At 49.6% G+C, this 26,110-nt stretch overlaps 1 protein-coding gene and 1 non-coding gene across 6 annotated transcripts in view; both read right to left on the bottom strand.

The window, feature by feature from the left end:
• ME3 (malic enzyme 3) overlaps nucleotides 1-26,110 on the bottom strand; it is a 219,955-nt gene that overhangs the window by 55,334 nt on the left and 138,511 nt on the right. For all 5 annotated transcript variants that reach the window (XM_070364986.1, XM_070364987.1, XM_005903464.2 and 2 more), the window contains 2 exons: nucleotides 21,281-21,356; nucleotides 8,636-8,797 (listed from right to left, as the gene is read on the bottom strand). In XM_070364986.1, coding sequence (XP_070221087.1) covers nucleotides 8,636-8,797; nucleotides 21,281-21,356 — 238 coding nt within the window. The remainder of the gene's footprint in view (nucleotides 1-8,635; nucleotides 8,798-21,280; nucleotides 21,357-26,110) is intronic.
• LOC138986270 (small nucleolar RNA SNORD30) lies at nucleotides 7,039-7,108 on the bottom strand. The gene has a single exon (XR_011463128.1). It is a non-coding gene; the product is annotated as a small nucleolar RNA SNORD30 (small nucleolar RNA).

Here is a 26,110-nt window from a genome sequence, read left to right as displayed (position 1 = left end):
AGGAACGAAGACAGCTTCTCATGAACAGCAGAGGGTGGAGCTTCCACACTGTGTCACATGGAACAATTCCACCCTGTGTCCCACTGAGTGACATAAAGTGGGCTCTGGGATCGGACGCCCCTGGGTTCGCATTCACGCTCTGTCACCCAACGAGCTTGAGACTCTGGGTACTTGCCCCTGCTTCATTTTACCTCTCTGTCCAGTGGCGATAATAATGATCTCTCTATATATTTTATTGAAATATAGTTGACTTACAATGATGTCTACTGCACAACCTAAGTTCTTTGAGGAAAGGGTCCTACTGACGTGCATCTCCCCAGTGATGTTTACAGTGCTGTGCGTGGCAGGCCATTTAAAAGCATTTACCATGTGAGTTGCAATTATGACTGGGCTAAGGAGATGCTGAATTAAAAACTACGCAGGTCTTAGAAATCACTTGGTTTGGCTTCCTCCAAAGGAATTTTTGAGGCCCAGAAAGGTTAAGTGAACTGCCTATGTTCACAAAATGAATCTGGTGGAAGCAACAGGGTGGCGATGACTAGAGCATGCGGTCTTCCCAGGAGGGACCAGTGCCCCAGCTCCAAGCCTGCTGTGTTCTCTCTGCTAGGTTGTTGCCAAGTTCCCGCTGGCACTAAGTCATTCTACAACTGTAACTTCAGGTTGAGGCTCTACTCAAAGCAGAGTAGATGAACCAGATGAACCAGAACTTTCTTCGCTGCCATGGGAGTTGAGTGTGGCCTCCATGGGTATCTGCCTGGCTCTGAATTTTTTTTTTTTAAGGGGAAAAAAAGTATTTTATTGAATCACAAAACTGAAGAGTGTAGAGGTAGATGACTTCAGATATAACTGAAGCCAGGTACCAAAATAACTATCGTAATGCTCATTCTTGGTATTTAATCTCTCTCTCCAAACCCTAATTTCATAGCTCTTCCTTCTTTGTGTTGCATTCAGTTTTTTTTTATTGTGATAAAAGTCACATAATATAAAACATATTATTTTAACCATGTTTAGCTGTACCGTTCAGTGGCACTAAGCACCACTTAATGTACCACAATTGTACATTACTGTAGAATTCTCACCATAATCCATCTCCCAAATTTTTCAGCTTCCTGAGCTGAAACTCTGTCCCCATTAAACACTAACTCCCCATTCTCCCTTCTCACCACCCTTGCCCCCGACCAGTGGCACCTATCAAATGTACTTTCTGACTCAATGAATTTGACAATTTTGGGTACCTCGTATAAGTGGACTCAAACAGTATTTGCCTGTGCCAAATGTATGTTGGAACGCAGGCTTCTTCGTGGCTTAGCCGTAAAGAATCTGCCTTCTATGCAAGAGCTGCAGGAGACTCGTGTTAGATCCCTGGATTGGGAAGATCCCCTGTAAGAGCGCATGCCCACTCCAGTATTCTTGCCTGGAGAATCCCAGGGACAGAGGAGCCTGGTAGGCTACAGTTCATGGGTTGCAAAGAGTCAGACACGACTGAAGCGACTTAGCACACACATGTTGGAATGCATTATTAAGGTTAACTTAATATATGCTGGCTCTGACTTTTCAAGGTGAAAAATCTTGGAGACTAAATGTCATGGAAAACACAATGGCTTGCTCCTCTTCACCTGCTGTGTCATCGAGTGCTGGGTTTAAATTGGAAGATGAACCTCTTGGTCTGGAATACTTATCTTGCACAGCAACAGGCACACAAAGGTGTTATTCAGAGAACATCTGGGGTTCTGAGGAGGTCATGGGGTTGGGTCCACGGTGTGGACACAGGGCTCTTTCAAGCTCCAAGTGGCAGCTATGCCCACCATGTACTTCTCTGGAAGCTTGGTCAACCCAAGGGTCAGTGACAACGATCCTAGGACGGGCCTAGGTCACAGGTGCACAGATAGCCAGCGCCTGACGGCGGCACTGTGGGTGAACCAAATTATTATATGCAGTGAGGACAGTCTTATCAGGGAGAAGGAATCCTTCACCCTTCGGCTCTGGGGGCGATCCCATGCTGCCTCGGCAACCAGTAGCCCCCAAGGCACCGACAACCAGGCTCTGCCCGTGATCCGTCTCCTCCACCTGCCTCTTCAGTCATTCCAATGAGACTCTCTCAGCGTCTCCTTGAGAGGAGACCCCATCAAAGCTCAAGATCTGGGCAGGAGAAAACGTGAGGGCTGAGAAGCCAAGCCCAGATCTGCCCCACAGAATCCTTGGCACAGAGTGGGACAAGTGCTGGGTTTGCACTTAAATCTGGGGGAAGTCATTTCTGCCCTGGGGCCCCTTTTCCTGTGTGAAACGAGGGAGGGTGAGCCAGAAGCATTGACATCTAATATCTTGTGTGTGTGTGTGTGTGTGTGTGTGTGTGTTAGTCGCTCAGTTGTGTCTGATTCTTTGTGACCCCATGGACTGTAGCCCGTCAGGCTCCTCTGTCCATGGAATTCTCCAGGCCAGAATACTGGAGTGGATTGCCATTCCCTTTTCCAGGGGATCTTCCTGATCCAGGGATCAAACCCAGGTCTCCCACATTGCAGGTGGATTCTTTACCTTCTGAGCCACCAGGGAAGCCTAGGGGTGGGGGGTGGGCCAGAGCAGGCGCTCTGCCGAATGGGGCAGGGCTCCCTCTCCCTGGCGTTTGGAACATCATGGGATGCCCCTCCCTCATGCGCTCATGCCTCATATATTTACTTTTCCGAACCTCCTTGGTGTCAGCAGGTAAAAGTGACTCAGAGTTTCAGGGCTGTAGACACAGATGTTTTCCTTCAACAGGAAACCTGGAGGGGTGTTTTCTTTGACTCTGGTTAAAGCTCCTTTTGCCTCAGGAGTTTTTTTTTTAAATAGAGACACACACAGTTAGTCTAGTTGTTCTGACACAAGCCTTCACTGCAGCATCCTCCCTGAACTGGCACAGAGATGGTAGCTCAAGCAGACGCTCCCTCTCCCGTGGCTTGCTCCGGGCAAGAGATGTGCCCCCTGATTTCGAGGGGAAAAATCTTGCAGACTGATTATTTTCAAAAAGCCCTCTAGGGTGGGACACCACGTAGTGAATGCATTTGGAAAGAGAGAGATGACTGTCTTCCGTTTCCCCAAGGTGGGCCTCTTTGTAACTTCCTTAAAGATAGTCTGGAGGGAGTTCACCTCTGCTTGCAGGGGGAGGACTGTGAAAATGGCATTGCTAAGCCTTAGTTTGATCCTGACTGTTCTGTGGAACCCAGAGTGTGGGAAACACCTCCTTTCCCACTCTTCATCACCCAGTCTATAACACAGATGCTTGACATTTTGGAGCAGTGTGCCATGGTAGACAAGGCAACTCTGGCAGCCAGAGAGAATCTGGGCTCAAATCTCTGCTCCGACACTTAGAGCTGTGGAGCCTGAGGAAAATAGCTCGTTTCAGTCTCAGTGTCCTCATCTGTAAAATGTGGAGATTGATATCTCATATATAGCCGGCATGAGAATGAAATGAGATCAAATCATACAAGGTCTTGGCGCACTGTGGCTGATGGCTGAGGCCTCCCTGGACTGGGTGAGAACCGCTTTCTCTCTCACAAATGGTGTTGCCTGGTCAGGGTGTGCTCTGTCCTCCAGCTGGGGAACCCTCTGGTCCTTTCTAACAGGAGGGAGTAGGCCCAGGGGAAGCTCTCTGCCTTCCACACCCAGGAGTTAGAGGTGATGCGGGGGCCAAAAGCCACGGGTTGGGGGGGAAGCAGACACTTTGAGTAGCTGTACCCCTTGAGCCATTAAAATGATCCATTAGGTTGCTGAGACCAGTCCACCCACGCCTGGCTCTCATTTATCTCCTGCAGCCTCGCAGAGTGCCTGACACCTACTAAACACTTCATAAACTTAAAAAAAAAAATAAGTAAAGAGAAAGTGCTGACAACATAATTCTCATTGAAGAAATCAGAACAAAATTAGGGGCACGGTGTGATGACAACTTGGCAACAAGGACATCCACGAACACGCGCAGGGACACGTGGGATGGGGGCACAGATGTGGCACAGCGGGAGACAGGCCGTTTCCTTCTTCCTTTAGAATTCTGAATAACACATTAAAGTTACTTTAGGAACACAAATTCTCAAAGTCAAGAAGTACCTTCTCATAAAGCGACTGGAACCTGTGAGGGGAGGAGGACACAGGTGGTTAGGCCCCCTCCTGCTGAGGGAGGAGGTAGACGGGCCCCTGGGCTGGACACCTGGGGTCTGTCAAGTGGAGGGAAACTGAAGCTTTGTTCTCACCCAGACACTCCAGGGACAAAGCGAGCGGCAGGAGCTGAGCTCTGCTGAAGTGAAGACGGAAGGTGACCACTCGGGTGACCACTCCTGAGGTCAGGAAAACTTCCCTGTCTGCACGTGCACAGGAAGGCTCCTCGGGGGTCACAAAGGGAGGGGGTGCCAGCCCATAATAAGTGTGGACATACCCCAACAGGCCTCTGTGGTGGGGTCCATCTTAACAAAAAGTTGTACTCATATCTTGGAAGAGTCCTAGGACAAGTCCCATGTGAAAAAAGAAACAAAATAATTAGCCAAATGTAAACAAAGGCCTTCAGAGAAGGCAATGGCACCCCACTCCAGTACTCTTGCCTGGAAAATCCCATGGACGGAGGAGCCTGGTGGGCTGCAGTCCATGGGGTCGCTGAGGGTCAGGCACGACTGAGCGACTTCACTTTCACTTTTCACTTTCATGCACTGGAGAAGGAAATGGCAACCCACTCCAGTATTCTTGCCTGGAGAATCCCAGGGATGGGGGAGCCTGGTGAGCTGCCGTCTATGGGGTCGAACAGAGTCGGACACGACTGATGCGACTTAGCAGCAGCAGCAGCAAACAAAGGCCTTAAAGGACTGTCCTATGTGAGTGATTTAAGTCACCTCTCTACTGCATGCCTCCTTCAGGACTCCCACACTCCTCTCCAGGTGTATCTCTGCCTATCTTCTGACTTACTGTACTCCTCCTCACTAGAGAGGGCTTCCCCAGTGACTCAGTGGAAAAGAATCCACCTGCAATGCAGGAGCCGCAAGAGACTAGGGGTCAGTCCCTGGGTGGGGAAGATCCCCTGGAGGAGGGCACGGCGACCTATTCCAGTATTCTTGCCTGGAGAATCCCATGGACAGAGGAGCCTGGCAGGCACCTCATTAGAGAGGATGCCTATTCCCTTTGTCTCCAGGTGTGTATTTCTGCCTTGCTTCTATCTTAAATATTAATAAACAAACTGTTTCTCCGTGTGTTCTCCCACATGTTGTGCTCTGCCTCTAATAAGAAACTTTCTACCTGTTATGACAGTTTTTGCCTCCTTGAAACATTCTTGCTTTCAGATGAGGGAAAGAACCAGGGAACTTTGCTTCTAGCCTCTAGCCCCTGGTGGTCTGGTGGTTAGGACTCCTGGTTTTCATCCAGATTACCTAGGGTCAGTTCCTGGGTAGGGAACTAAGATCTCTCTTCAGGACCATTCACTGCTCTGCCTCCAAGATCTCTGCCGTTTCTAGCAGATCTTAGGGAAATTAATCTCTCTGGGCCTCAGTTTCCTCAGCTGTAAAAAGAGGGTAATAACTCATGCTCCACCCATAGGGTTACTGCAGGGTGGTCTATGAAAGGGCCATGGTTACTCCTACTTTTCACCACCTTTTCTGATGGGTTTGTTACAAGTAGTTCAGTTGTTCAGTCATGTCCATCTGTTTGCCACTCCATGGGCTGCAGCCTTCCAGGCTCCTCTGTCCATGGAGTTCTCCAGGCAAGAATACTGGAGTGGGTTGCCATGCCCTCCTCAGGGGATCTTCCCGGCCCAGAGATTGAATCCAGGTCTCCCGCATTGCAGGTGGATTCTTTACCATCTGAGCCACGGGCAAAGACCCTGGTAGTTACAAGTTGAGGCCCACTCTAAACTTTAGCACATCATTGCTGGGTGCTGGACCTTTAACGATAAAGGATGTCAGACACCTGCTAAAGGCAGCCAACACCCTTCCAAGGGATGCAATGGCCTCAGAATCAACCTCAAGCCATTCCATTTCTTGTCTAGAAACAGCTTTAGGGGAGAGAGAGAGAGGGAGGGAAACGTCTCGATTAAATCCAGTTGGAACACAGCAGGAGGTGATGGGTGGGAATAATAACACAAAGTTTGCTCTCCTCATCCACATTTACAGGGCTTCCGCACATGTTCTTTGTGGTTGAGGGACAATTTCAGCAAAATTCAGGCATCTGGTTGGGTGGGGGAAACCACAGCATGGGGCAGACCTTAAAGACTGGTCTTGATGAGCAATGATAAAGCGTGTCCCACTACCCAGCCTCCCTGCTCCTAGGCTGGTGGGGAGGCATATGGAGAAGTGCTTTGGATGTGGGAGCGCACTCGGTAACCTTCTGGCCCAGGCTCCAGTTTCACTGGCAGGGCTGGAGTCTAGAGGGATACAGGGACTCCCCTGGCTGTCAGGGCTGGGGATCAGGGCCCGTGTTCCCAGGCCAGCACTTTGGCTGCCGGCTTGTCCTCCGCCAGCCCCTCCTACCCCAACGGGTTCCCAGTCTGAAGCCAGGTCTCTCTGTGTCTCCCTCACTTGACTGCATCTGGGGATGAAACCTGAATAAGCATCTCACTAGGGGCTACAGTGCATATTCTCGTTTAGAAATGAGGGTGTTGTGCGGTGTCCAGAGTGGAAGGAGACCTTGGAAAGAGCTATGAAAAGTTTTCCTGAGAAAGATCACACAGGATACCAACAGTATAAGCTTTTCTGACAATATGAATAAAGAATGTAAGTAATGACCATTCTCTTTGCCTCAATATTTCTGCTTGTAGGAGTATATCCTTGGGAAATCAACAGGGAGAGGAAGACTGACCTGCAAAAATGGGTATGAGAGCACAATTATATTTTCAAGAAGACAGAAACAACCTGAGTGTCCAAGAGTGGAGAGTTTCTTACATGAACTGTGATACACCAGGCAGCTATGTAAATGACATTGTGGAAGAATGGCTAGTGACCTGGGAGAAAACTCCTGACACACATTACCTTTAAAAAAGCGGGAAACAAAATTGTATATGCAATATAAACTTAATTTTGTTTCTTTTCTCTAGAAAATCAGATTTCTGAGTCTCAATAGCAAACCATCAGCTAAATGAGATTTCATGTAAATCATCACATATTTAATTTTGCTTTTATAAAAGCTACATTTGGTGGGGGTAAGGCTGGAAAGAAATATTCCAAATTGCAAACAGTGATTATGACTGGTTGTGTGACTAATATTTTATTTTTAATACTTCTCTGGATGTTTCTCAGATGGACATGCATGGATTTTAAATCCAGAGATAGATGTCATTAAGAAGGAGTTCTTTCATGTTCTCTGAAACAAAGATACAGAGCTGTGAATCGCAGACAGCATGAGGAATGTGACCTAGGTGGGTGGTACCCAGAGCAGACAAACTCCTGGCTGGGGTTTGAGCTCCTTAAACTATAAATCTCCCAGAAGCCTGCAGGGGCTCCCAGCCACAGTTTGGGTCAGTTTCTCCCCATGGGTTTACAGGACACTCATGTGCCTGATCCTGGCATTTCAGCATGTGGTCCCAGTGCTTCGAGTTTTAATCCTTTTATAGAAGTAGTAGTTGTTGTTTATTCACTAAGTCATGTCCGACTCTTCGTGACCCCAGGGACTGTAGCCTGCCAGGCTCCTCTGTCCATGGGATTTCCCAGCCAAGAATACTGGAGTGGGTTACTATTTCCTTCTCCAGGGGATCTTCCCTACCTGGGGACCCAACCTGTGTCTCCCGCATTGGCAGGCGGATTCTTTACCACTGAGCCAGCAGGAAAGTTCTTTACAGAGGTAGTTCACCTCTAAAATGCTGAAAACACTGACCAGAAGCCACTCCCACCTCAGTGGCTTTCTTCATTAATGGATCAGAAAGAGAGAGAGGCCACCAGGGTAATGGAAACTGCCTGGGGTCACAGAACAAGAGAGCACAGAAAGCCTGTGCAGGGGCACCTTGGCAGGAGGGAGGGGAGCAAGAAGACCCAGAAGAGGCTGGGGGAGGACAGCGGGGCTGGGAGGGCGGAGTGGGTGACCAGGATGGAGAGAGGTCTTTGAGTCACCACCGTGTAGGCGAAGTGTCCTAGCAAAGAGGACCCCAGAGAGAAACAGCCCCCTTGTAGGGAAAAGCCAATTCTGTGTCCGTGTTGTAACTGTTTTTTTGACTTGCTTTCCTTTGCTTTTGTTATTATTTTTAAAATATGTAAAAAATAGAATGGCCTGATTCAGAGACTCCTGCCCCTCTGCCTGACTGTTAAACTAAAATGCCTTTGTTCAGGACCCTGTCCACCTGTGGAGAGCTGGAAGGAAGAAATGAACACACCCCCTGCCTGAGGCCTGCCATTCTAGGAAATATTTGCAAGATTAATGGCCTTTTTACTTTGCTTCCTCACTTCCCCCATCTCTGAGCTATAAAAGAACCTGGCATCCAGCCCCTGTAAGATGGTTATTTTGAGACATTAGTCTCTCATCTTCTCAGATGGCTCTCCAAATAAATAAAGCAGCTTCCTTGCCTCAGTACCCATCTCCTGGGTTTACTGACCTGTTGTGCAGAACAGCCCAATGCTGCGTAGACAGATCACTGCACAAAGGTGCTCCCCCCCCGAGCCCAGCTGCCACCCTCCGGCTCCCGGCCAGGGCAGCACATTACCTCGTTGTTGGTGCCCACGTCCAGCAGCACAGGGAGGCACTGCCGCGGGTTGACGCCTCCGCACGCCGTGTACAGGGCCAGCTTGCCCACGGGGATGCCCATGCCGTAGCAGCCCAGGTCTCCCAGGCCCAGAATGCGTTCCCCGTCAGTCACCACCACCGCCTGGAAGGAAAGGCAGGACATCTGTACAAAGTGCCTGTTTGTGCAGCGTGTTGGGCCTGACGATGATGCTTACTGTGGGAATGGCAGGGATGTGTGTGCTCAGACGCTCAGTCGTGTCCGACTCTTTGCGACCCATGGACTGTAACCCTCCAGGCTCCTCTGCCCATGGGGCAGGGATAGAGTAGGATAATCAAATAGTTAGCTTAGAAACCCCATTAGGGAGGGAACTTTAGGGGGCTTTGAGAAACCACAATAAGACTAATGATCACTCAAGAAAATAATGAGAAAATTCTGAAGCGCTGTGGGCTTGCTTCACTCACAGAGCAAACGAAGTCCCTTAGCATCAGAGCCAGATTGGCTTGCTTAACAATAAAATCAAGACAACTTGCTTAGCAAGTTAAACTATGCAACAGAAGCAGGAGACAGGCCCCCAAACAAAACAATGGAGGCATGAGACCTACATCCTGCCCAGTGAGCTCAGTTAATTAGTAACCCCCAAAACATGCTCTTTGGCCCCTAAGACATGTTCTTTGTACAATGACCCCCAAACAATAAAACAGTAGTAGTGAATAAGGCCTACAACTTGCCCAGTGGTGACTTCAGGTTAATGACCCTCAAAACATGCTGTGTGCACACAAAAAACAATCATTTATGGAAAGGTGACTTTTCAAACTGAAAGACCCTTGTTGTACTGAGACCTGAAAATATTTTTCCAAAGTGCCATGACAGTCCTGGATGGACCATACAGGGACAAGAAAACTCCCCTGCCCTACCTGGGGGAGGAACTGATGAGGGAAACATGACGTCTACTCAAAAAAGACAAAGAAGATCTTCTCCCCCTCTCCTCTCTTCCTGTGATTATGAAAATGCAACCCACTGAGTACTCAGGGCAGTGAGAGCTGGCCGGGAACCTTGCAAGTGAACCAACTCTAATAAACTTTGTGTGCAAAGTTGTTTCAATCATGTCCAACTCTGCGACCCCATGTAGCCCGCCAGGCTCCTCTGTCCATGGGATTTTTCAAGCAAGAATACTGGAGTGGGTTGCCCTTTCCTTCTTCAGCAGATCTTCCCCACCCAGGGGTTGAACTCACATCTCCTGCACTGCAAGCAGGTTCTTTACTGCTGAGCCATCCCTGAGTCAGGGCACTTTGCAAAAGACACCATGCTAAAACCTGGGGAAGGAGCTTCAGTTTGCTTATCTCTAAGATCAAGAATGTGTGGACCCAGCCCTTGAACGGAATAATGGGCAGAAGAGAGATGGAATGTGTATATTTATACTGACTCTGGGGTAAAGTATGAGAACCATGTCATAGCTCAAGAGCAGCAGAGACAGAGAGAAGGGAGAGGCACTTCCTGCAGGGCAACCCTTCTTGGATGAGGGGGAAACACATGCTAGACCTTGGAAAGGTGGAGATTACCCATTTGATGCAAAGGAAATTAAGGTTCAGGGTGGAAGTGGTGGGGGTATAGGGTGTGTGTGGGGGGAGAGGGGGGTTTGGGTCCCAGGAAAGGAAGCAATGGAAAATCAGGCTGGAGTCAGACTGAGGGGGACCCTGAATGTCAGGCCAAGGGGAACCCCTCAGGGTGACAGTGAACTTGTTTATAGGTCACCCCAAGCTGCTCCCCAGCACTGGTTCCCTACATCTTCAAATGAGTGGAGTTTATGGGGCCACCCAGCCCTCCCCTGGAACCAGCTTTGGGTCAGGACGTAGGACCAGCTCTGAGATGTGGATGTCCTGGGCACCATAGGGGTCACTTTACTCCATGTGGCACAGCGCTGGGCCCCGTGGATAAAGAGATGAAGACTCCATCCTGCCAGGAAGGGTTTAAGATCCAGCACCCACAAGCTCTGCAGAATCTCCTCTCTCTTTCTCCAGGAGTGAGAGCACACAGGGCCTTTTAATAGACACTGGTGCATAGATTTTTAAAATACCCCTTCACCTCTGGAAAGGGGGCCCTCGAGAGGGCAGCGGACACGGGACTATCATGCTGTCTCCTTGAGATTGGTCTCTTCCCCTAGGGCGAGGGCCCCTCCCCCAACCCTGTCTCACGTCTCACCCGATTCTCCCCACACCCGGCAGGGAGGCAGGTCAGTGATGGTTATCCCCGATGCACAGCTGAGCAAACTAAGCTCCTGGACCTTCACGTTCTGTACGTATTTGCTCAGTATCAGCCCCACGCCAGGCACTGCACTGGAAGTTTCCACGGCAGTTATCTTAGAAACGCTGGGTGACTTACCAAGGGCACTTTGCTTGTGAATGTGGCAAGCGGGGGTTCTAGTTAGGCTTCAGGTTCCTGGTCTGGGCTCCCTCCACTCCCCGCGTCCCAATCCCCCCACCATTCAGCTGAGAAAAGCACCTGTGCTCTTGGCCAAGTCCCACCCCACCTCCCATCCGACCTCTCTGCGGCCTGCCCTTGACCCCCTCCTGGCCGCTCTCCCCAAGTCCTGTCTTCACACTGTCCCTGGGGGCCCAAACTTTGCACATTTCCCTACCATCTCTCCTAGCTAAAACCTCCTTATTCTGATTCCCAGTCTCTCCCACTTTCTCTCTGCTGAGGCACAGAGAGAGACAGGGAGTTCTACAGAGGAAACCAGCTATGACTCCAGGGTGCTCTCCTTATAGCCCTGGGGCTTTTCAAGATGGTGGTGGGGGACCTCCCTGGTGGTCCAGTGGTTGAGACTCCACACTCCCAAGGCAGGGGGCATGGGTTCGATCCCTGGCCGGGGAACTAAGATCCTGCAGAACACACAATATGGCCAAAACAAAAAAAAGATGGCAGCAGAGGTCTGACCGGGTCCCTCCCAACATGGAGATGCCTGTGGGCACTTGACTGCATGCCTGACTGCTCTGAGGGGATATCTCAGCTCCATCTGCCATCCACTCTCAATCCTGTTGTGCTAACAGGTGCGTTGCTTATTAATTTTCCTTTTTTTTTAAACTGGAGTATAACTGCTTTACAATGTTGTGTTAGCTTCTGCTGTACAACAGAGTGAGCCAGCCATATGTATAATGTACCTGTATCCCCTCCCTCCCACCCGCCCTCATCCTGCCCCTGTAGATCATCTCAGAGACCTGAGTTGAGCTCCCCATGCTATACAGCAGTGCCCCACAGGCTAGTTTACAATTAGCTATTTTACAAAGCCCTCCCTGTGGCTCAGTGGTAAAGAATCCACCCGCCAAGCAGGAGATGCGCATTCAGTACATGGGTTGGAAAGATCTCCTGGAGAAGGAAATGGCAACCCACTCCAGTAGTCGTGCCTGGGAAATCCCATGGACAGAGGAGCCTGGTGGGCTACGGTCCACGGAGTCACAAAAGAGTCCAGCGCGATTTAGTGACTAAACAACAGCAAGTGTATATATTGCAACAGCTTCGCAACCAGGGTCAAAGGCCTTTTTTCGCTGTTGTTCAGTTGCTAGGTTGAGTTTGACTCTTTGTGACCCCATGGACTGTTGCCTGCCAGGCTCCTCTGTCCCTGGGATTTCCCCTTTACTGCCTTCTAACTGTCCATGAAATAGAGTCCAAAAGGCTTATCTCTAATGACAGGAACCCGACACGCCTTCTGGAACTTATCTCCAGTTACTCATCTGCACACAATTGCTCTCTTTGGTCAAACTGGCCTCACTCCCGCCAGAGGAGGGACACACTCTCTCTTCACCTTTGGTCTCTCTCGCCTCTCAGCCTCTGTCTCCTCCTGCGCTTTCCCCAGCAGTGCAAACCCCGCCATTACAACCTAATGTGATTTCTTCTAGCACCTGCTATATATTCCATGCACCTGGCCTGCGCACCCTTCCTGGCTGCCCGCCTGCCTTCTGCAAACAATAATTAAGTACCGACCGCTTGCCAAGCCCTGCATACGGTGCAATTAAATCCTTTGATAGTGATAGAATTTGCGTTCTTATTTAACATTTAAAAAATGCACATTTTATCTCACCCAACAGCCTAAAGGTTAACAGCAGGGGTTTTGGCATCTAATAGCCAGCACTTGAGACTATCCTTCTTGATAATGTACCATATGAAATCTTAGGTCAAACAGTAAATTTTCTGAGTTTTAATTTTCCATAACATTAGAATAATTAAAATATCCAACTCATTAGGCTGTAAAGATGAAAGTTGTTACTCAGTCGCGTCCGACTCTTTGCAACTCCATGGGTTAAGATGAAATTAAATAATAAATGTCTCATTTAACCAGGGGCCTTGTACAATAAAGTAAATGATTGGCAAATGATCACTGCTCTTATGATTATATTTATGATTATTATTTAGGGCAAAGGCTACATATTAGAATTTTTAATTGTTTCATCGCTCTTTAATGCAGCCTCACCACAGAAAGGCCATGCAACAATTATCTGTTAAATGAGTGCGTGAAAAGGAAACTATGGAAGACCTTGGCAACTTTTAAGAAAGTCTGGCTATATGGGCTTCCCAGGTGGCGCTAGTGGTAAGGAACTCACCTGCCAATGCAGGAGACAAAAGAGACGCGGGTTTGATCTCTGGGTCAGGAAGAATCCCCTGGAGGAGGAAATGGCAGCCCTCTCCAGTGTTCTTGCCTGGAGAATCCAATGGACAGAGGAGCCTGGCGGGCTGCAGTCCGTGGGGTGGCAGAGAGGTGGACATGACTTCGAGACTGAGGACGCATGCAATTGGTCTTTCTACTCCTGGAGTCTCCTTATCCCATTTTGTTTTTCAAAGCACACCTAGATTTGCCACTTTCTTGCCCCCACACCTCCAATGGCTCCTGATGCCTATAAAATAAAGCTGAAACATCTCTGACTGACATTTAAGACCTTCCATGATCTATGTCCAATCTACTCTTTGAATTTCCCCTTTATGCACTCCATGCTCCACCCAAATGGAAATACCGCTAATCTTGTATAAGGTGTGTGTTTTCTAGCCTACATGCTATTTTACACCTCAATCCTTATACCTCCTTGATCCAAATCCTACCATCCTTACATGTTTCAAGAAACAGTTCAAAAGACACTTTCCTCCATATGAAGCTTTCCTTCTGGAACATATCACTCCCAGCTCTGAATTCCTATAGCATTTTAATCTCCCATGTCACCTAAGCCTTTCTTTTTTGTATGACAGTTATATCTATGTCCGTGTCTTTCATAGCAACCCTTTAAGGGCAGGTAAAGGATCTTGTCCTCTTTGATTCTTTAGCACTTGGCTTGGGACCTGCAGTGCAACGATGGACAATGTGATTGGCCCAACAGAGAGAGCAAAGGCTCTTCTCCACGGGACTGAATTCAGACCTGGAGTAGACAGGCAAGTTCAGAGAGAAGATGCTGCCTCCTCTGGGGCTGGGACCACAAGAGCGGGAGGAGTCAGAAGGCTGAGGGCAAGCTTTAGTTGCAGCCTGGGGTTTCAGAGCCTGGTGATGGCTGCCCTGAGCCACAGCATCACAGTTCCCACATCTGGATGGCGTTTATAGCTCGTGACCCCTGGGTATTTCTAATAACAAGGAGAAGATCCGGATGACTGGGGGATGCTGTGTCCCTTTCTTCCTCTGTCCAGCCGGCTTCTGACTTACTGTCCACCTCCCTCAGCCTGCATGGCCCTGGCGGGGCTGATCCAAGACCGATACGAGGGCCCCGTGTCCTGGCCTGCCCCGGCTCTGGTTACCCTGGGCTTGAAGCTCTGGGCGTGGGCCGCCCTCAGCACTGTGTGCGAGGCCCTCTCCCTCCTCCTCCTCCTTGCTCACCCTTCCCATCTCCTCTTCCTCTCTGCCTCTTTTTCTCTCACCACAACACAAATAATGCCCCGGCTGTGGTTTCAAATCTTGGTTCCATCCCTCACCAGCACTGAACCTAACTTCCCAGTTGCCTTGTCTATAACACGGGAATGACAATAATTCCTGCCTCTTGGAGGGTCACTGGGAGAAGCCAGTGAGTTCATCCGTATAAAGCACTTAGTGGGATGCTGGCAAGTGGATGTGGTGCTGTGCTGTCCAGATCCCCTCAGAGGAGAGAAGAGGTCATTACCTGAGCTGTACTTTCAGCCTGCTTGGGTACCTGCTCAACTGAGGAGAGCCACCTTGACCAATGTCATGCTCCATTCCCAGGGCAGCGGCCCACAGCCAAGGACTGAGGGACTCCTTGGCCCAACTCGGGATGACGGAAGAGCCATCCCCACTCCTTAACCTCCTCAGGCGCCCCGCTGGGTCTCTCGGGCCCCCCGACTCAGCCCAGCCTCTCCCTCTCCTCTGTCCTGCCTCCTTTCCTTCTAGAGGCTGATCCCAAGTGTCCTTCCTAATACGCTGATCTCCTCCCAAGAGAAATGTTCCCGGGGAAATCCAACTTCTGACACTGATTGGGGTTTACCCCTTGGTCGGTGTGGGCAAGGCAGGCAGGCACTTGGCACTAAGTCTGGTCCAGGTTTAAAGGCCCAAGAGGCTGGTGCCCATAGGCAGGGGATGCTCCCTTGGCTCCAGGGCTCAGCCGCCTCTCGGCACTGTTAGCTGTTAGGCTTGGGATGAAGGAGGGGTTTAGGAGCCTGGGAAAGCTGTTGAGAAAGGGGGCTCTTCTGAGCCGAGCCTTCCTCCCGGCTCGGGGCAATGGCCTCTGTGGGAAAGAGTCAGAAAAGCAGCTCTCAGTCCCCTCTGTGATTTACACCTCAGGGCTCTGGGGAGCGGCGGGGCAGGTGGCTCTCCCTCCCTGCGAGAGAGGAGCCCCCAAACCCCACGGTCCCCCTGGCCCGAGATCGTGACCTTGCTTCCCTGACAGCGTACTCCTCTTCCTGCACGTGTGCAGTCCTGCTTTCTGGCTGGGAAACTAGAGAAAGTCCTGTTTTATTTTCTGAGTTCTTTCAGAAGGATCTCTCTCTCTCCTCTTTTTAAAGATTACCTGGCTTTTCTTCCAAAGCTATGGTCCCACTTTATATACCTGTCGACAATGAGCGAGAGTTCCAACTGCTCCGTGTCCCTGCCACCCCTCCTTTTACACTTCCTGCCATGCTGATGGACATGTTGTGGTAGCTCACGGTGGGTTTCTTTAAGTTCGTTCATTTATTTTTGGCTGTGCTGGGTCTTCGTGGCTGCGCTTTGGCTTTCTCTAGTTGCGGTGAGCCGACTCCTCACTGTGGAGGTTTCTTCTGTTGCAGAGCACAGGCTCTAGGGCGCGCTTCAGTAGTTGCAGCCCGTGGGTTCAGCAGTCGTGGCTCCCAGGCTCCAGAGCACATGTGCAATAACGGTGGTGCGTGGGCTTATTGCTCCGCATGTGGAATCTTCCCAGACCAGGGATTAAACCATGTCCCTTGCGCCAGAAGTGAGATTCTTAATCACTGGACCACCAGGGAAGCCCATAGAAGCATCTCTGGACCATGCCTCCCCTCCAGCCAAGAGGTGAACTATGTGAGGGTCCAGAAAGACCTGCACCTTGAAAAGCTCTGCCTGCCCTGCTCAGCAGCTGGGCTCTGGCTGGCAGCGACACTTACTGGTGGGCGACCGTGGGCATCACTTCACCAATAAACAAGAAAGGCTGTGGCTTAGAAGATTCTGTACGTTTGGAAGGGTAGTCCTGGAGTGAGAGGGAGGCACCTTCCAGAAAAACGCTGTCGTGGGGCAGGGTGGCGACTGGGGGCAGCCTGATCGGTCCTAACTGACTTGTATGTGCATGCGTGTGTGTGTGTGTGTATTAGTTTCTCAGTCATGTCTGACTCTTTGCGACCCCATGGACTGTAGCCCACTAGGCTCCTCTGTCCATGGAATTCTCCAGGCAAGAACACTGGAGTGGGTAGCCATTCCCTTCTCCAGGAGATCTTCCCGACCCAGGGATCAAACCTGGGTCTCCTGCATTGCAGGCAGATTCTTTACCGTCTGAGCCACCAGGGAAGCCCAATTGACTTGTACACACGACAAACCATGGGCCCAGTATTCAGAGCTCCTGGCTTTTCTAGAGAAGTCAGAAATCCAGGGTTTTAAAATTGTGGTTTTGTTTTTTTTTCAAATGAAGTCTCTTAAATTTAAAATGTTGCCTACAAATTTAAAAAAATCTCAAAAATCACTGAAAAGCAATAGTGTCTGAGAGCCAAATCTCCTGGCCGCGCTTTTGTGGTCTGCTGTCCCCAGGTGGGGGCCGCCCTCCTCGGCCGCCCTCAGGCCCCTGCAGTCTCCATGCAGCCCCGCTCTGTGGGCTTACGGCCCTCTCCAGCGATGGCAAAGCCCACCCCAGTGCCCGTCTGTACGGCACAGACTTCATCAGAGGTGGCCCTCACAATTTTCTGCTGTGAGGTCAGAGAGGCCATCGGCCCACACGGTAGCTAAATGGAAGATCCAAGACCAGAACCCAGAACCCAGGTCTGCCTGGTTGCAAAGCCAGAGCCGACTCTTCTACATAACTTCCAAGACCAACCTCAGGGTTTCTGCAAAGTGGAACAGCAGTTCTGCGTGGAGGGGAGGCGGGGGCCCCAGGGATTCACCCATCTGCTCTGGGGTACCACGGGGTGAGTGGTCAGGCAACCCTGTTGCTCCTCATTCCCACACTCCTCTCTTCGGCGGCACAGAGAGAACGTCTCAAAGTGTTAGCTGCTCAGTCGTGTACAGCTGTTTGCGAACCCATGGACTATAGCCCGCCAGGCTCCTCTGTCCATGGGATTCTTCAGGCCAGAATACTGCAGTGGGTTGCCATGCCCTTCTCCAGGGGATCTTCTTAACCCAGGGATCAAACTTGGGTCTCCTACATTGCAGGCAGATTCCTTACCATCTGAGCCACCAGGGAAGCCCTGTTGGACATTTTATTTATTTAGTCGCTCAGTCGAATTGTTTCTGGGTCAGTCTAACTGGACTTCAAGCTCCTTGAGATGCCTGTACACCATCTTTATCCCCAAGCCCTCAGAGAAGTCTTACAGAATAGATGTTTACTAAATGGCTGTTGGGCTTCCATCATAGCTCAGTCGGTAAAGAATCCGCCGGCAATGCAGGAGACCCGGGTTTGATTCCTCAGTCGGGAAGAACCCCTGGAGAAGGAAAATGGCAAACCACTCCAGTATTCTTGCCTGGAAAATCCCATGGACAGAGGATCCTGGCGGGCTACAGTCCACAGGGTCGCGAAGAGTCGGACACAACAGAGTGACTAAACCACCACCAAATGGCTGTTGAACACAGCTGAATTAGATGCGCTGGCTCATGTAACTCACGCTTTCCCTAGAGGAGCTGGGTGCTTCTCCTTGTCTGAGCCCTGCTTCATTCCACCTCTTCCAGAATGACCCCAAAGCCCCTGTTTCTCCTCTAAAATCACAACAGGTGCTGTCTTCAACTCTCTGGTAAGTAGCACTTCGTACTTGGAAGGTTCTTAAAATATGTTGGTTGAAGTCAACAGATACTGAGCAGCTAAGGTTCAAGTTTGAATTCATATCTCGATTTCCCAAGTGGAGTGAAGCACTTTGGGATCAGGGTATGTGTTCTCCCTATTCTGCACTCCTCGAAGCAGAGCTCTGGGTGCAGCTTTGTAAGTTATGCCCTGACAGGAGGAGAGATGGGAACCTGATATCCAGCCCACGAGCTGTCAAGGCCCTGTGCTAGTCTGGAGGAAGGAAGGAGCACTTTTTTTCCTTACTGGTTAAGAGGGGACGTCTTTTCATCATTCTTTTAAACTCCCCATAGCAGGTGGCACTAGGGGTAAAGAATCTGCTGGCCAATGCAGGAGACACAAGAGAAGTGGATTTGATTCTTCAGTCAGGAAGATCTCCTGGAGAAGGGATAGGCTACCCACTGTAGTATTCTTGGGCTTCTCTGGTGTCTCAGACAGTAAGGACTCTGCCTGTAGTGTGGGAGACCTGGGTTCGATCCCTGGGTTGGGAATATCCCCTGGAGGAGGGCATGGTAACCCACTCCAGTATTCTTGCCTGGAGAATCCAATGGAGAGAGGAGCCTGGTGGGCTACAGTCCATGGGGTCGCAAAGAGGGGGCAGGACTGAGCAACTGAGTATGCATGCGTGTGCATGCGTGCACACACACACACACACACAACTCACACACACACATACACACACACACACACATACATACAGAGCTCACACAGAGGCACCACAGATGTCAGTGCAGACCCCATGACTCTGCCCTGGCACAGGCCTGGTATCTGGAAGATGTTCATCAGGTCCCTCTACTAAGTTCATTCAGTTCAGCAAGCATCTACTGAGCACCTACTGAACTGTCCAGGAAGGAGGAAAGATTACACAGGACAGGCTGCAGTTAACTTTCCATCAAGTGAGCTGGCTTCCCTTAATGAGCTCAAGATTTCATTATACATTCATCCTGACACACCTTGGAAACTTGCTTCTTCTGAGACTGGGGCCAAAGCCTGCAGGGTCAAGACCTGCCTGTAACCAGAGTCTAAGAAGACAAGCAGGAAAGAGAAGCACCAGGCACATCACGTGTGTGATTGCATACTCAGTCTGGTCCGACTCTTCACAACCCCATGGACTGTAGCCCTCCAGGCTCCTCTGTCCACGGGATTCTCCAGGCAAGAATACTAGAGTGGGTTGCCATGCCCTCCTCCAGGGGATTTTCCCATCCCAGGGATCAAACCCGAGTCTCTTCTGTCTCCAGCACTGGCATGTGGATTCTTTACCACTGAGCCACCTGGGAAGCCCCAGGGCACATCACACCCAGACGGAAATGTTCTAACTGAACTCTTCACTGAGGTCAGGACTGGAATCCAAGGGCCCTGGCTGTGGCGCCAACCTGGATCCCAAGAGCCAAGGTCCTGTCCTACTTACTGTGGTTCTGAACCCCACCACGCCCCCAAGACGGCCAAAAGTGGGTGGAACACAGGAGAGGGGGTTAGAGAGAAGCTGCACTTGGTGCCTGGTGGAGGGAGGTGGCCCAGGGAACTGGCTGGGAGGGAGGGAGAAAACGACTGTCAGCCTCTCAGCATTGCCTTGGGAGGGACAGGAACTGGGTGTGGTCTGCTCCAGTCCCTCCCCTGCTCGTGTGCCAGAAACGCCCTCACCAAGCAGCCAGGGGATGTTCTGTAATTGTGCTTCAACCATTTGTTTGCAGGGGCTTCCCAGGTGGCGGTGGTGGTAAAGAACCCGCCTGCCAAGGCAGGAGACCTAAGAGATGTGGGTCCATCCTGGGTCTCCAAGATCTCCTGGGGCAGGGCATGGCAACCCACTCCAGTATTCTTGCCTGGAGAATCCATGGACAGGGGAGCCTGGTGGGCTACAGTCCATGGGGTCAAAAGAGTCAGACATGACTGAGAAACTAACACACACACACACATGCAGGTTCCCCTGTCCATGGAGGCCTGATAAGGTGATGGGATCTGACCTAACCGTTACTTCGTTTCGTTTTAAGTATATTCATTTCTAGATACAATCTTTACAGATTTCAAATACAGGATTATAGAATCATAGATGCGAAGAGACACAGAGGAGTATTCCTTTAGCCCAGTGCCTTTCTTCCCTGAGCTGAGGTTCACATCTCTTTTACAATATCCCCATCAAGTGATCATGGGGTCCCTCCTTGGATATCTCCAATAGTAGGCGATTTACAGTCCACAGGGTCGCAGAGTCGGACATGACTGAATTGACTTAGCACACACGCATGCATGGCGTCATTCAATAAGATTTGTTTGCAGAAGTGACGATGATCTTAGAATCCAGAGTCCCTGAAATCCTCCACAAAAATCCCCACGAGAAGAAATCTGGCTACACAGCCAGAGGCTAACGAGTTTCTTCAAAGCTGCACTGATTTTGCCTTCTATATTATATCGTTTGCTATATAAAAACTACTTTTCTCCTTAAATGTTTTGAGTAAAACTGGAAACAGTGCCAGATTCCTTTTGTCACTCTGCACATCCATCCCTTCTCCCCAACACTTTGTACCCTCGCCCAACACATACTGCTGTGCACACCCAGGTGTGAAGACGTTGCTCATCATAAATCTTTTCTCTTGGTGCAGAATGTCCCTGCCCTCCATCCTAGTCTCTCCAATGCCTGACTGTCCAAACTCTACCCCTCAACTCAATGCTTTGCTCCAATGTCACCTCTTCCATGAAGTCTTCCCGGATTACCCCAACTAAAAGGAAACTCTCTCTTTGAACACCCCCAGCTCTTCTGTGTGCCTGATTAATCTCTGATCAAGTTCCACCTGTTACTCTTTTGTCTCTCTCTCTCTCTTACTTTTCTCATGAAAAGTTAGCTACTTGAGAAGAGGGTCCATGCTGGATTTTCCCCTGAATCCACCATGGAAACCAGCAGTGAATATTCAGCAAGTACTCAATACACGCACCAGTACTACTATTAGTAATGATGATGATGATGACGGACAGTTTCACAAGGGTATCTGGTTAACGCAAGCCTTCACTCCATGGTGCATTTGTGCTTGGCTATAACTGGACTATGGTCTGGGACTGGGGGAATGGATTTGGTGTCCTGTCTTCAGTGTTGCAATGGCCCCTCTTATAGCTCAGAATGACTAGCGCAGGCTGAAAGGATTCATCCAACAAGACAGCAATAGCAAAGAAAGCAGGATCATACCTTAATATCGTCTTCCGGCCAGGAGTTGAGCATTGTTGCAAGGTGGCCCTTGTCATGAACGGTGATAAACAGCCCACTGGGAAAAACAAAGCACATGCCCACAGACAGACCAGTCAGACCAGGAACGCAGCAGGGGCCACAAGCACTGTGTATCGTTGTATCGCTTAATTTTGGCCACAGATCAGGGCTTCGGGGGTCCCTGTTCAAAGTCCAAACAGTTTACAGCCCTGCCCTGGGCTTCCTTCAACTGCTCCCCACAGGGGAAGGGCTCCATGGGGCCAAGGGATGTATCCACCTGAAGTCTGTGCTCGCCGCAGCCTGTACCCTTCTCCCCCTAGGCCAGGCACCCAGGACCCCAGAATCATCTCCCTGAGTGGTCCCAGGCTGCTTTCAGGGGCTGTGTGGGCCTCTTCTCTGGGTCCCCCCTTCCAAGGACAGACCACACTGCAGTGGGTGGGTCCCCAAGCCTGGGGCCATGACTGGAATTGGACGTGTGGGCGGTGATGTCTAGATACCCGTCCACGTGGTCCCTTGCCATGGAGGATGGAGCTGGGGACAGAAAGGGGCGGGCTGCCAGCCACAAGCCTATTTCCTCTGTACCACTTGAGTCTGAGAATTCTAAATTCAAACTTGGCCTTCCAGACCGTATGAAGATATATCTGTAAAGCAGGAGGATGAAACATATTTTACTTAACGGTTTGTTAGCTTGACTTTGAACTTCTAATGTTTGCACCTAAGTCTGTGGATATGAATCTCCTGTCCTGGGATCAGTGGTGAGAGGACATGTGTGCCTGGTGGGGAGGTTGTGGGTGGTGCAGAGGATGGCAAGTGGTCTGGACCAGTTCCTTCTTTTTCCTTTTTTTTTTTGACCAATGCACCCAAGAGAGAGAGGCTCCTTTGACTTGTGAAGTACCCAGGCCCGAACACGCAGTCTGTTTTTGCCAGTGTGAGAGGGTTGGGGAAGTGTATGTTGGGGGTGTGGTTCTCCGTTCTACTTGCCCTGCCTAAATCAGAGTGCTTCCCCCAAACGGCTGCCATGGCTTCACGAGGTGCTTGGATTGTGTGACCCATTACTGTAGTCATACCCTCGTTAACACCGTAAGCACCATGGCCCTGTTCTTCGGTCCCACTGGTCTTGTGAAACCCTCACCCGTAAGAAAACCCACTTTCCGCTCCCTGTGCCTTCCCAGCCAGGCCCCGAGGGCAGATGGAGACAGCCCTGCTCCAGGGCAGGCTGATCGCACCACCATCCACTCTCGGCATCAACCCACACAGACTCTCAGCGTTGACCGGTCTCCTTGCCTACAGTGTTTCTCTGATCAAAATTCACTCTTTCCACTCTTTGCAAAGACTGTTGCAACTTCTTTGCTCTCAGGCCTCCAACTGCCTCACCTTTCCCCTCACTGCCCTAGTGACCATGTCTGTGATGTCACAGGAAGCATCTCTTGTCAGTTTTCCACCAGCAAACCTATACACTTCCGTATCTGCAGCCAATCCTCCCATTGCAGTGAAAATTACAGAGCCTGAAACAGACAGAAACTGCAGAGGAATCTGCCTCTGAGAGCAGGAATTATACCCTTTGAGATTTGCCCATCTGTGGCTTTTGCTTGAGGGCAGTCTAATATGCAAGTAGCTTGAGGCAGCAGAAAGCCTCAGTCCTACTAGTTTGAGGTGTCAGAGAAGTGAGTTGGAGCTGGAAGAGCACTCAGAAAGTGAAGGGGAAAGTTCTGGAAGGGAAGGCGATGCAGAGAGGATGAACATCCAATTTTGTGTGTAAAACCTGCCCAAATAACTGGCTGATGATTCACCTATACATACCCAAGGGTCTGGCAAAAAACAAACAAACAAACAAACAAACAAAGAAAAAAAAAAAACCTGCAGCTGGACACTGAAAGAACCCAGCAGAGATTTCCACTGTTGCCCATCAGTAGGGACAGAGTTTGGAACTTGAGTCCAGCCTACTTGGACTCCAAAATCACTGTGCACGGTGACTGCAGCCATTAAATTACAAGAGGCTTGCTCCTTGGAAGAAAAGTTATGACAAACCTAGACATCACATTAAAAAGCAGAGACATCACTTTGCCAACAAAGGTTTGTATAGTCAAAGCTATGGTTTTTCCAGTAGTCATGTATGTATGTGAGAGTTGGACCATAAAGAAGGCAGAGTGCCAAAGAATTGATGCTTTTGAATTGTGGTGTTGGAAAAGACTCTTGAGAGTCCCTTGGACTACAAGGAGATCCAACCAGTCAATCCTAACAGAAAAAAACCCTGAATATTCATTGGAAGGACTGATGCTGAAGCTGAAGCTCCAATACTTTGGCCACCTGATGTGAAGAGTAGACTCACTGGGAAAGACCCTGTTGTTGGGAAAGACTGAGGGCATGAGAAGAGGGCGGCAGAGGATGAGATGGTTGGATGGTATCACCCGAATCCACGGACATGAATTTGAGCAAACTCCGGGAGACAGTGAAGGAAAGGAAAGCCTGGCGTGCTGCAGTTCCTGGGGTCACAAAGAGTTGGACACGACTCAGCAACTGAATAACAACAACAAAAATAAAAATTACTCTTCTGAGAAACAAAACAATCCAGAGTTCACAGAATTCAGAGTACAGAGAGGTCTATTATAATAGCCTGTTTACTTTATCTATGTTAGACACCATCCATAATAAAAAAATTAAACAAAATAAAACAAGAAAAACACCACTGAACTCCAAACTATTCTTGACCTCCACGGTCCCTGCCAAGACTGCTTCTGCCTTCTCTTCTCTCCCATGGCTAGACTTCTTGGAAGCGCTGTCTACACTAGCCGCTTCCGTTTTTCCATCTTCCACTGAAACATGTCGTTACTTAATAATGTGCTGACAACACTGCTCTTGCCAAGGCCCCGGATGATGTCCACTCCAGAAAGACAAGCAGCTTTCTAGCCTTCGTCTCCTTTGTCTTCTCAGCAGCCTCTGACACTTTAAGCCTCTGGCTTTGGTGACTCCGCTCTCATGTTTTTTCTTCTACCTCTCAGGCTGCTCCTTCTTAGGATATTCCTGCTGGATCATCCCACCACTAGGTGTTAGAGTTCCTCCCAAATTTGCACTGCCCCATTCTCCTTCTCTCTTGCCTGGAAAATCCCATGGGCAGAGGGCCTGGTAGGCTGTAGTCCATGGGGTCGCTAAGAGTCAGACATGACTGAGCGTCTTCACTTTCACTTTTCACTTTCATGCATTGGAGAAGGAAATGGCAAACCACTCCGGTGTTCTTGCCTAGAGAATCCCAGGGACGGGGGAGCCTCGTAGGCTGCCGTCTATGGGGTCGCACAGAGTCGGACACGACTGAGGCGACTTAGCAGGAGCATCAGCAGCATTCTCCTCACTCTTCCTCTTTCTCTATATGATCTCAACAGTGCCCAAGGCTTTTGGCCAGTGACTCTCAAAGATCTGCAGACCAGAGTTTTTCATCTTTGGTACTACTGACATTTTGGGTGGGATAATTCTTTGCTGTGAAGGGTGAGGATGTCATGTGTGCTGTGGAACGTTGGGCAGCGTCCCTGTCTCTCCCCACTAGATGCCAGCAGCACCCCACACACTGCTGTGAGAGCCAAAAATCTCTCCAGACGTTGGTAAACATTCCCTGGGGAGAAAATGTGCCTCTGATTTTAGAGCCATTGTTCTAGACATTTATATTCAACTGCCTGCCTGCCATCTCCCTTAGTATGCCTCGAAGGCACTTTAAACTTCACCTGTCCAAAATCAAATTATGATCTAGATGTGCATCGCTATGACTCAAAGACAAGACAAAACAAAAACCCAAGACAAACCTGACTCTCCTCTCCCGCTTCCTTTCTCAGTAACTATTTCCCTCAGGCATGTAGTTTAACAATCCCAGACCCCCAGAAGCATCTTCGACACTGTCCTTTTTCCCTTTTATATAACCCCTGCCAAGTCGTTCACTTCTGCTCTGGAATTACCTCCTGGTTCATACACTTCTTTCACCCATGACACCACTGACCTGGTCCAGACTCCCAGTACAGCTGTTCCCTAAAGCACCACAATAACTCTGTGACACCCTCTCTTGTCTCCACCTAATCTAGTATCTACATAAAAGAAAGAGCGATGTTCTTGAAATCAAAGCCTTACTGTGTTTTTGGCTATGCCTCTCAACTTGCAGGCTCTTAGTTCCCTGACTAGGGATTGAACCTGGGCCACAGCAGTGAAGGCACCAAGTCCTAACCATTGGACCACAGAAAACTCCAAAACCTTACTTTGTTATCCCCTGTGATAAATATCCTGCATGTCTTTCCATGGTTCTTAGGACAAAGACTCAAGTCCTCAGCCTGGTCCACCTATGAGGCCCTGTATAGTCTGGCCCTTGACAACTTCTTCACTTTATCCTTATTGCTTTCTCCAGTCATTGACCACACTGGCCTTCTTTCCATTCCTCCATGTGTCAAGATTTTCTTAGTCCATGGCCATTTCATACACTGTTCCCTTTGCCTGGCACCCCTGGCCTCTCTGCATTCTATCAATGTGCTTAGTTAATTCCTACTTATTTTTCAGATGACTTCCAAGTCAAATTTGGGGCTCCTTGTTAAAATTCTCAAGTATCCCATCCTTACACACACAAACCTATTACAGTTATTTATGTGGTTATTTAGTTAAATGCTACTCTCATTAGACTGTAAACTTCACTGGGGCAAGGCAAGCATTTACTCTGTTGTTGACCACTGTATACCTAAACCTAGTCCATAATAATACTCACACATTATTTTTGAAGAAGTGAACTACAAGGATGGTTGAAGGTTGAGTGATGAAGGTGAAAGGTGTAGAGTTTGGTATAAG

Source organism: Bos mutus, chromosome 29 (assembly GCF_027580195.1).
Source record: "Bos mutus isolate GX-2022 chromosome 29, NWIPB_WYAK_1.1, whole genome shotgun sequence".
In the NCBI taxonomy this organism is placed as follows: Eukaryota; Metazoa; Chordata; class Mammalia; order Artiodactyla; family Bovidae; genus Bos; species Bos mutus.
Note: the sequence above shows the minus strand (reverse complement) of the source record. Positions and strands in the feature narration are given on the sequence as shown.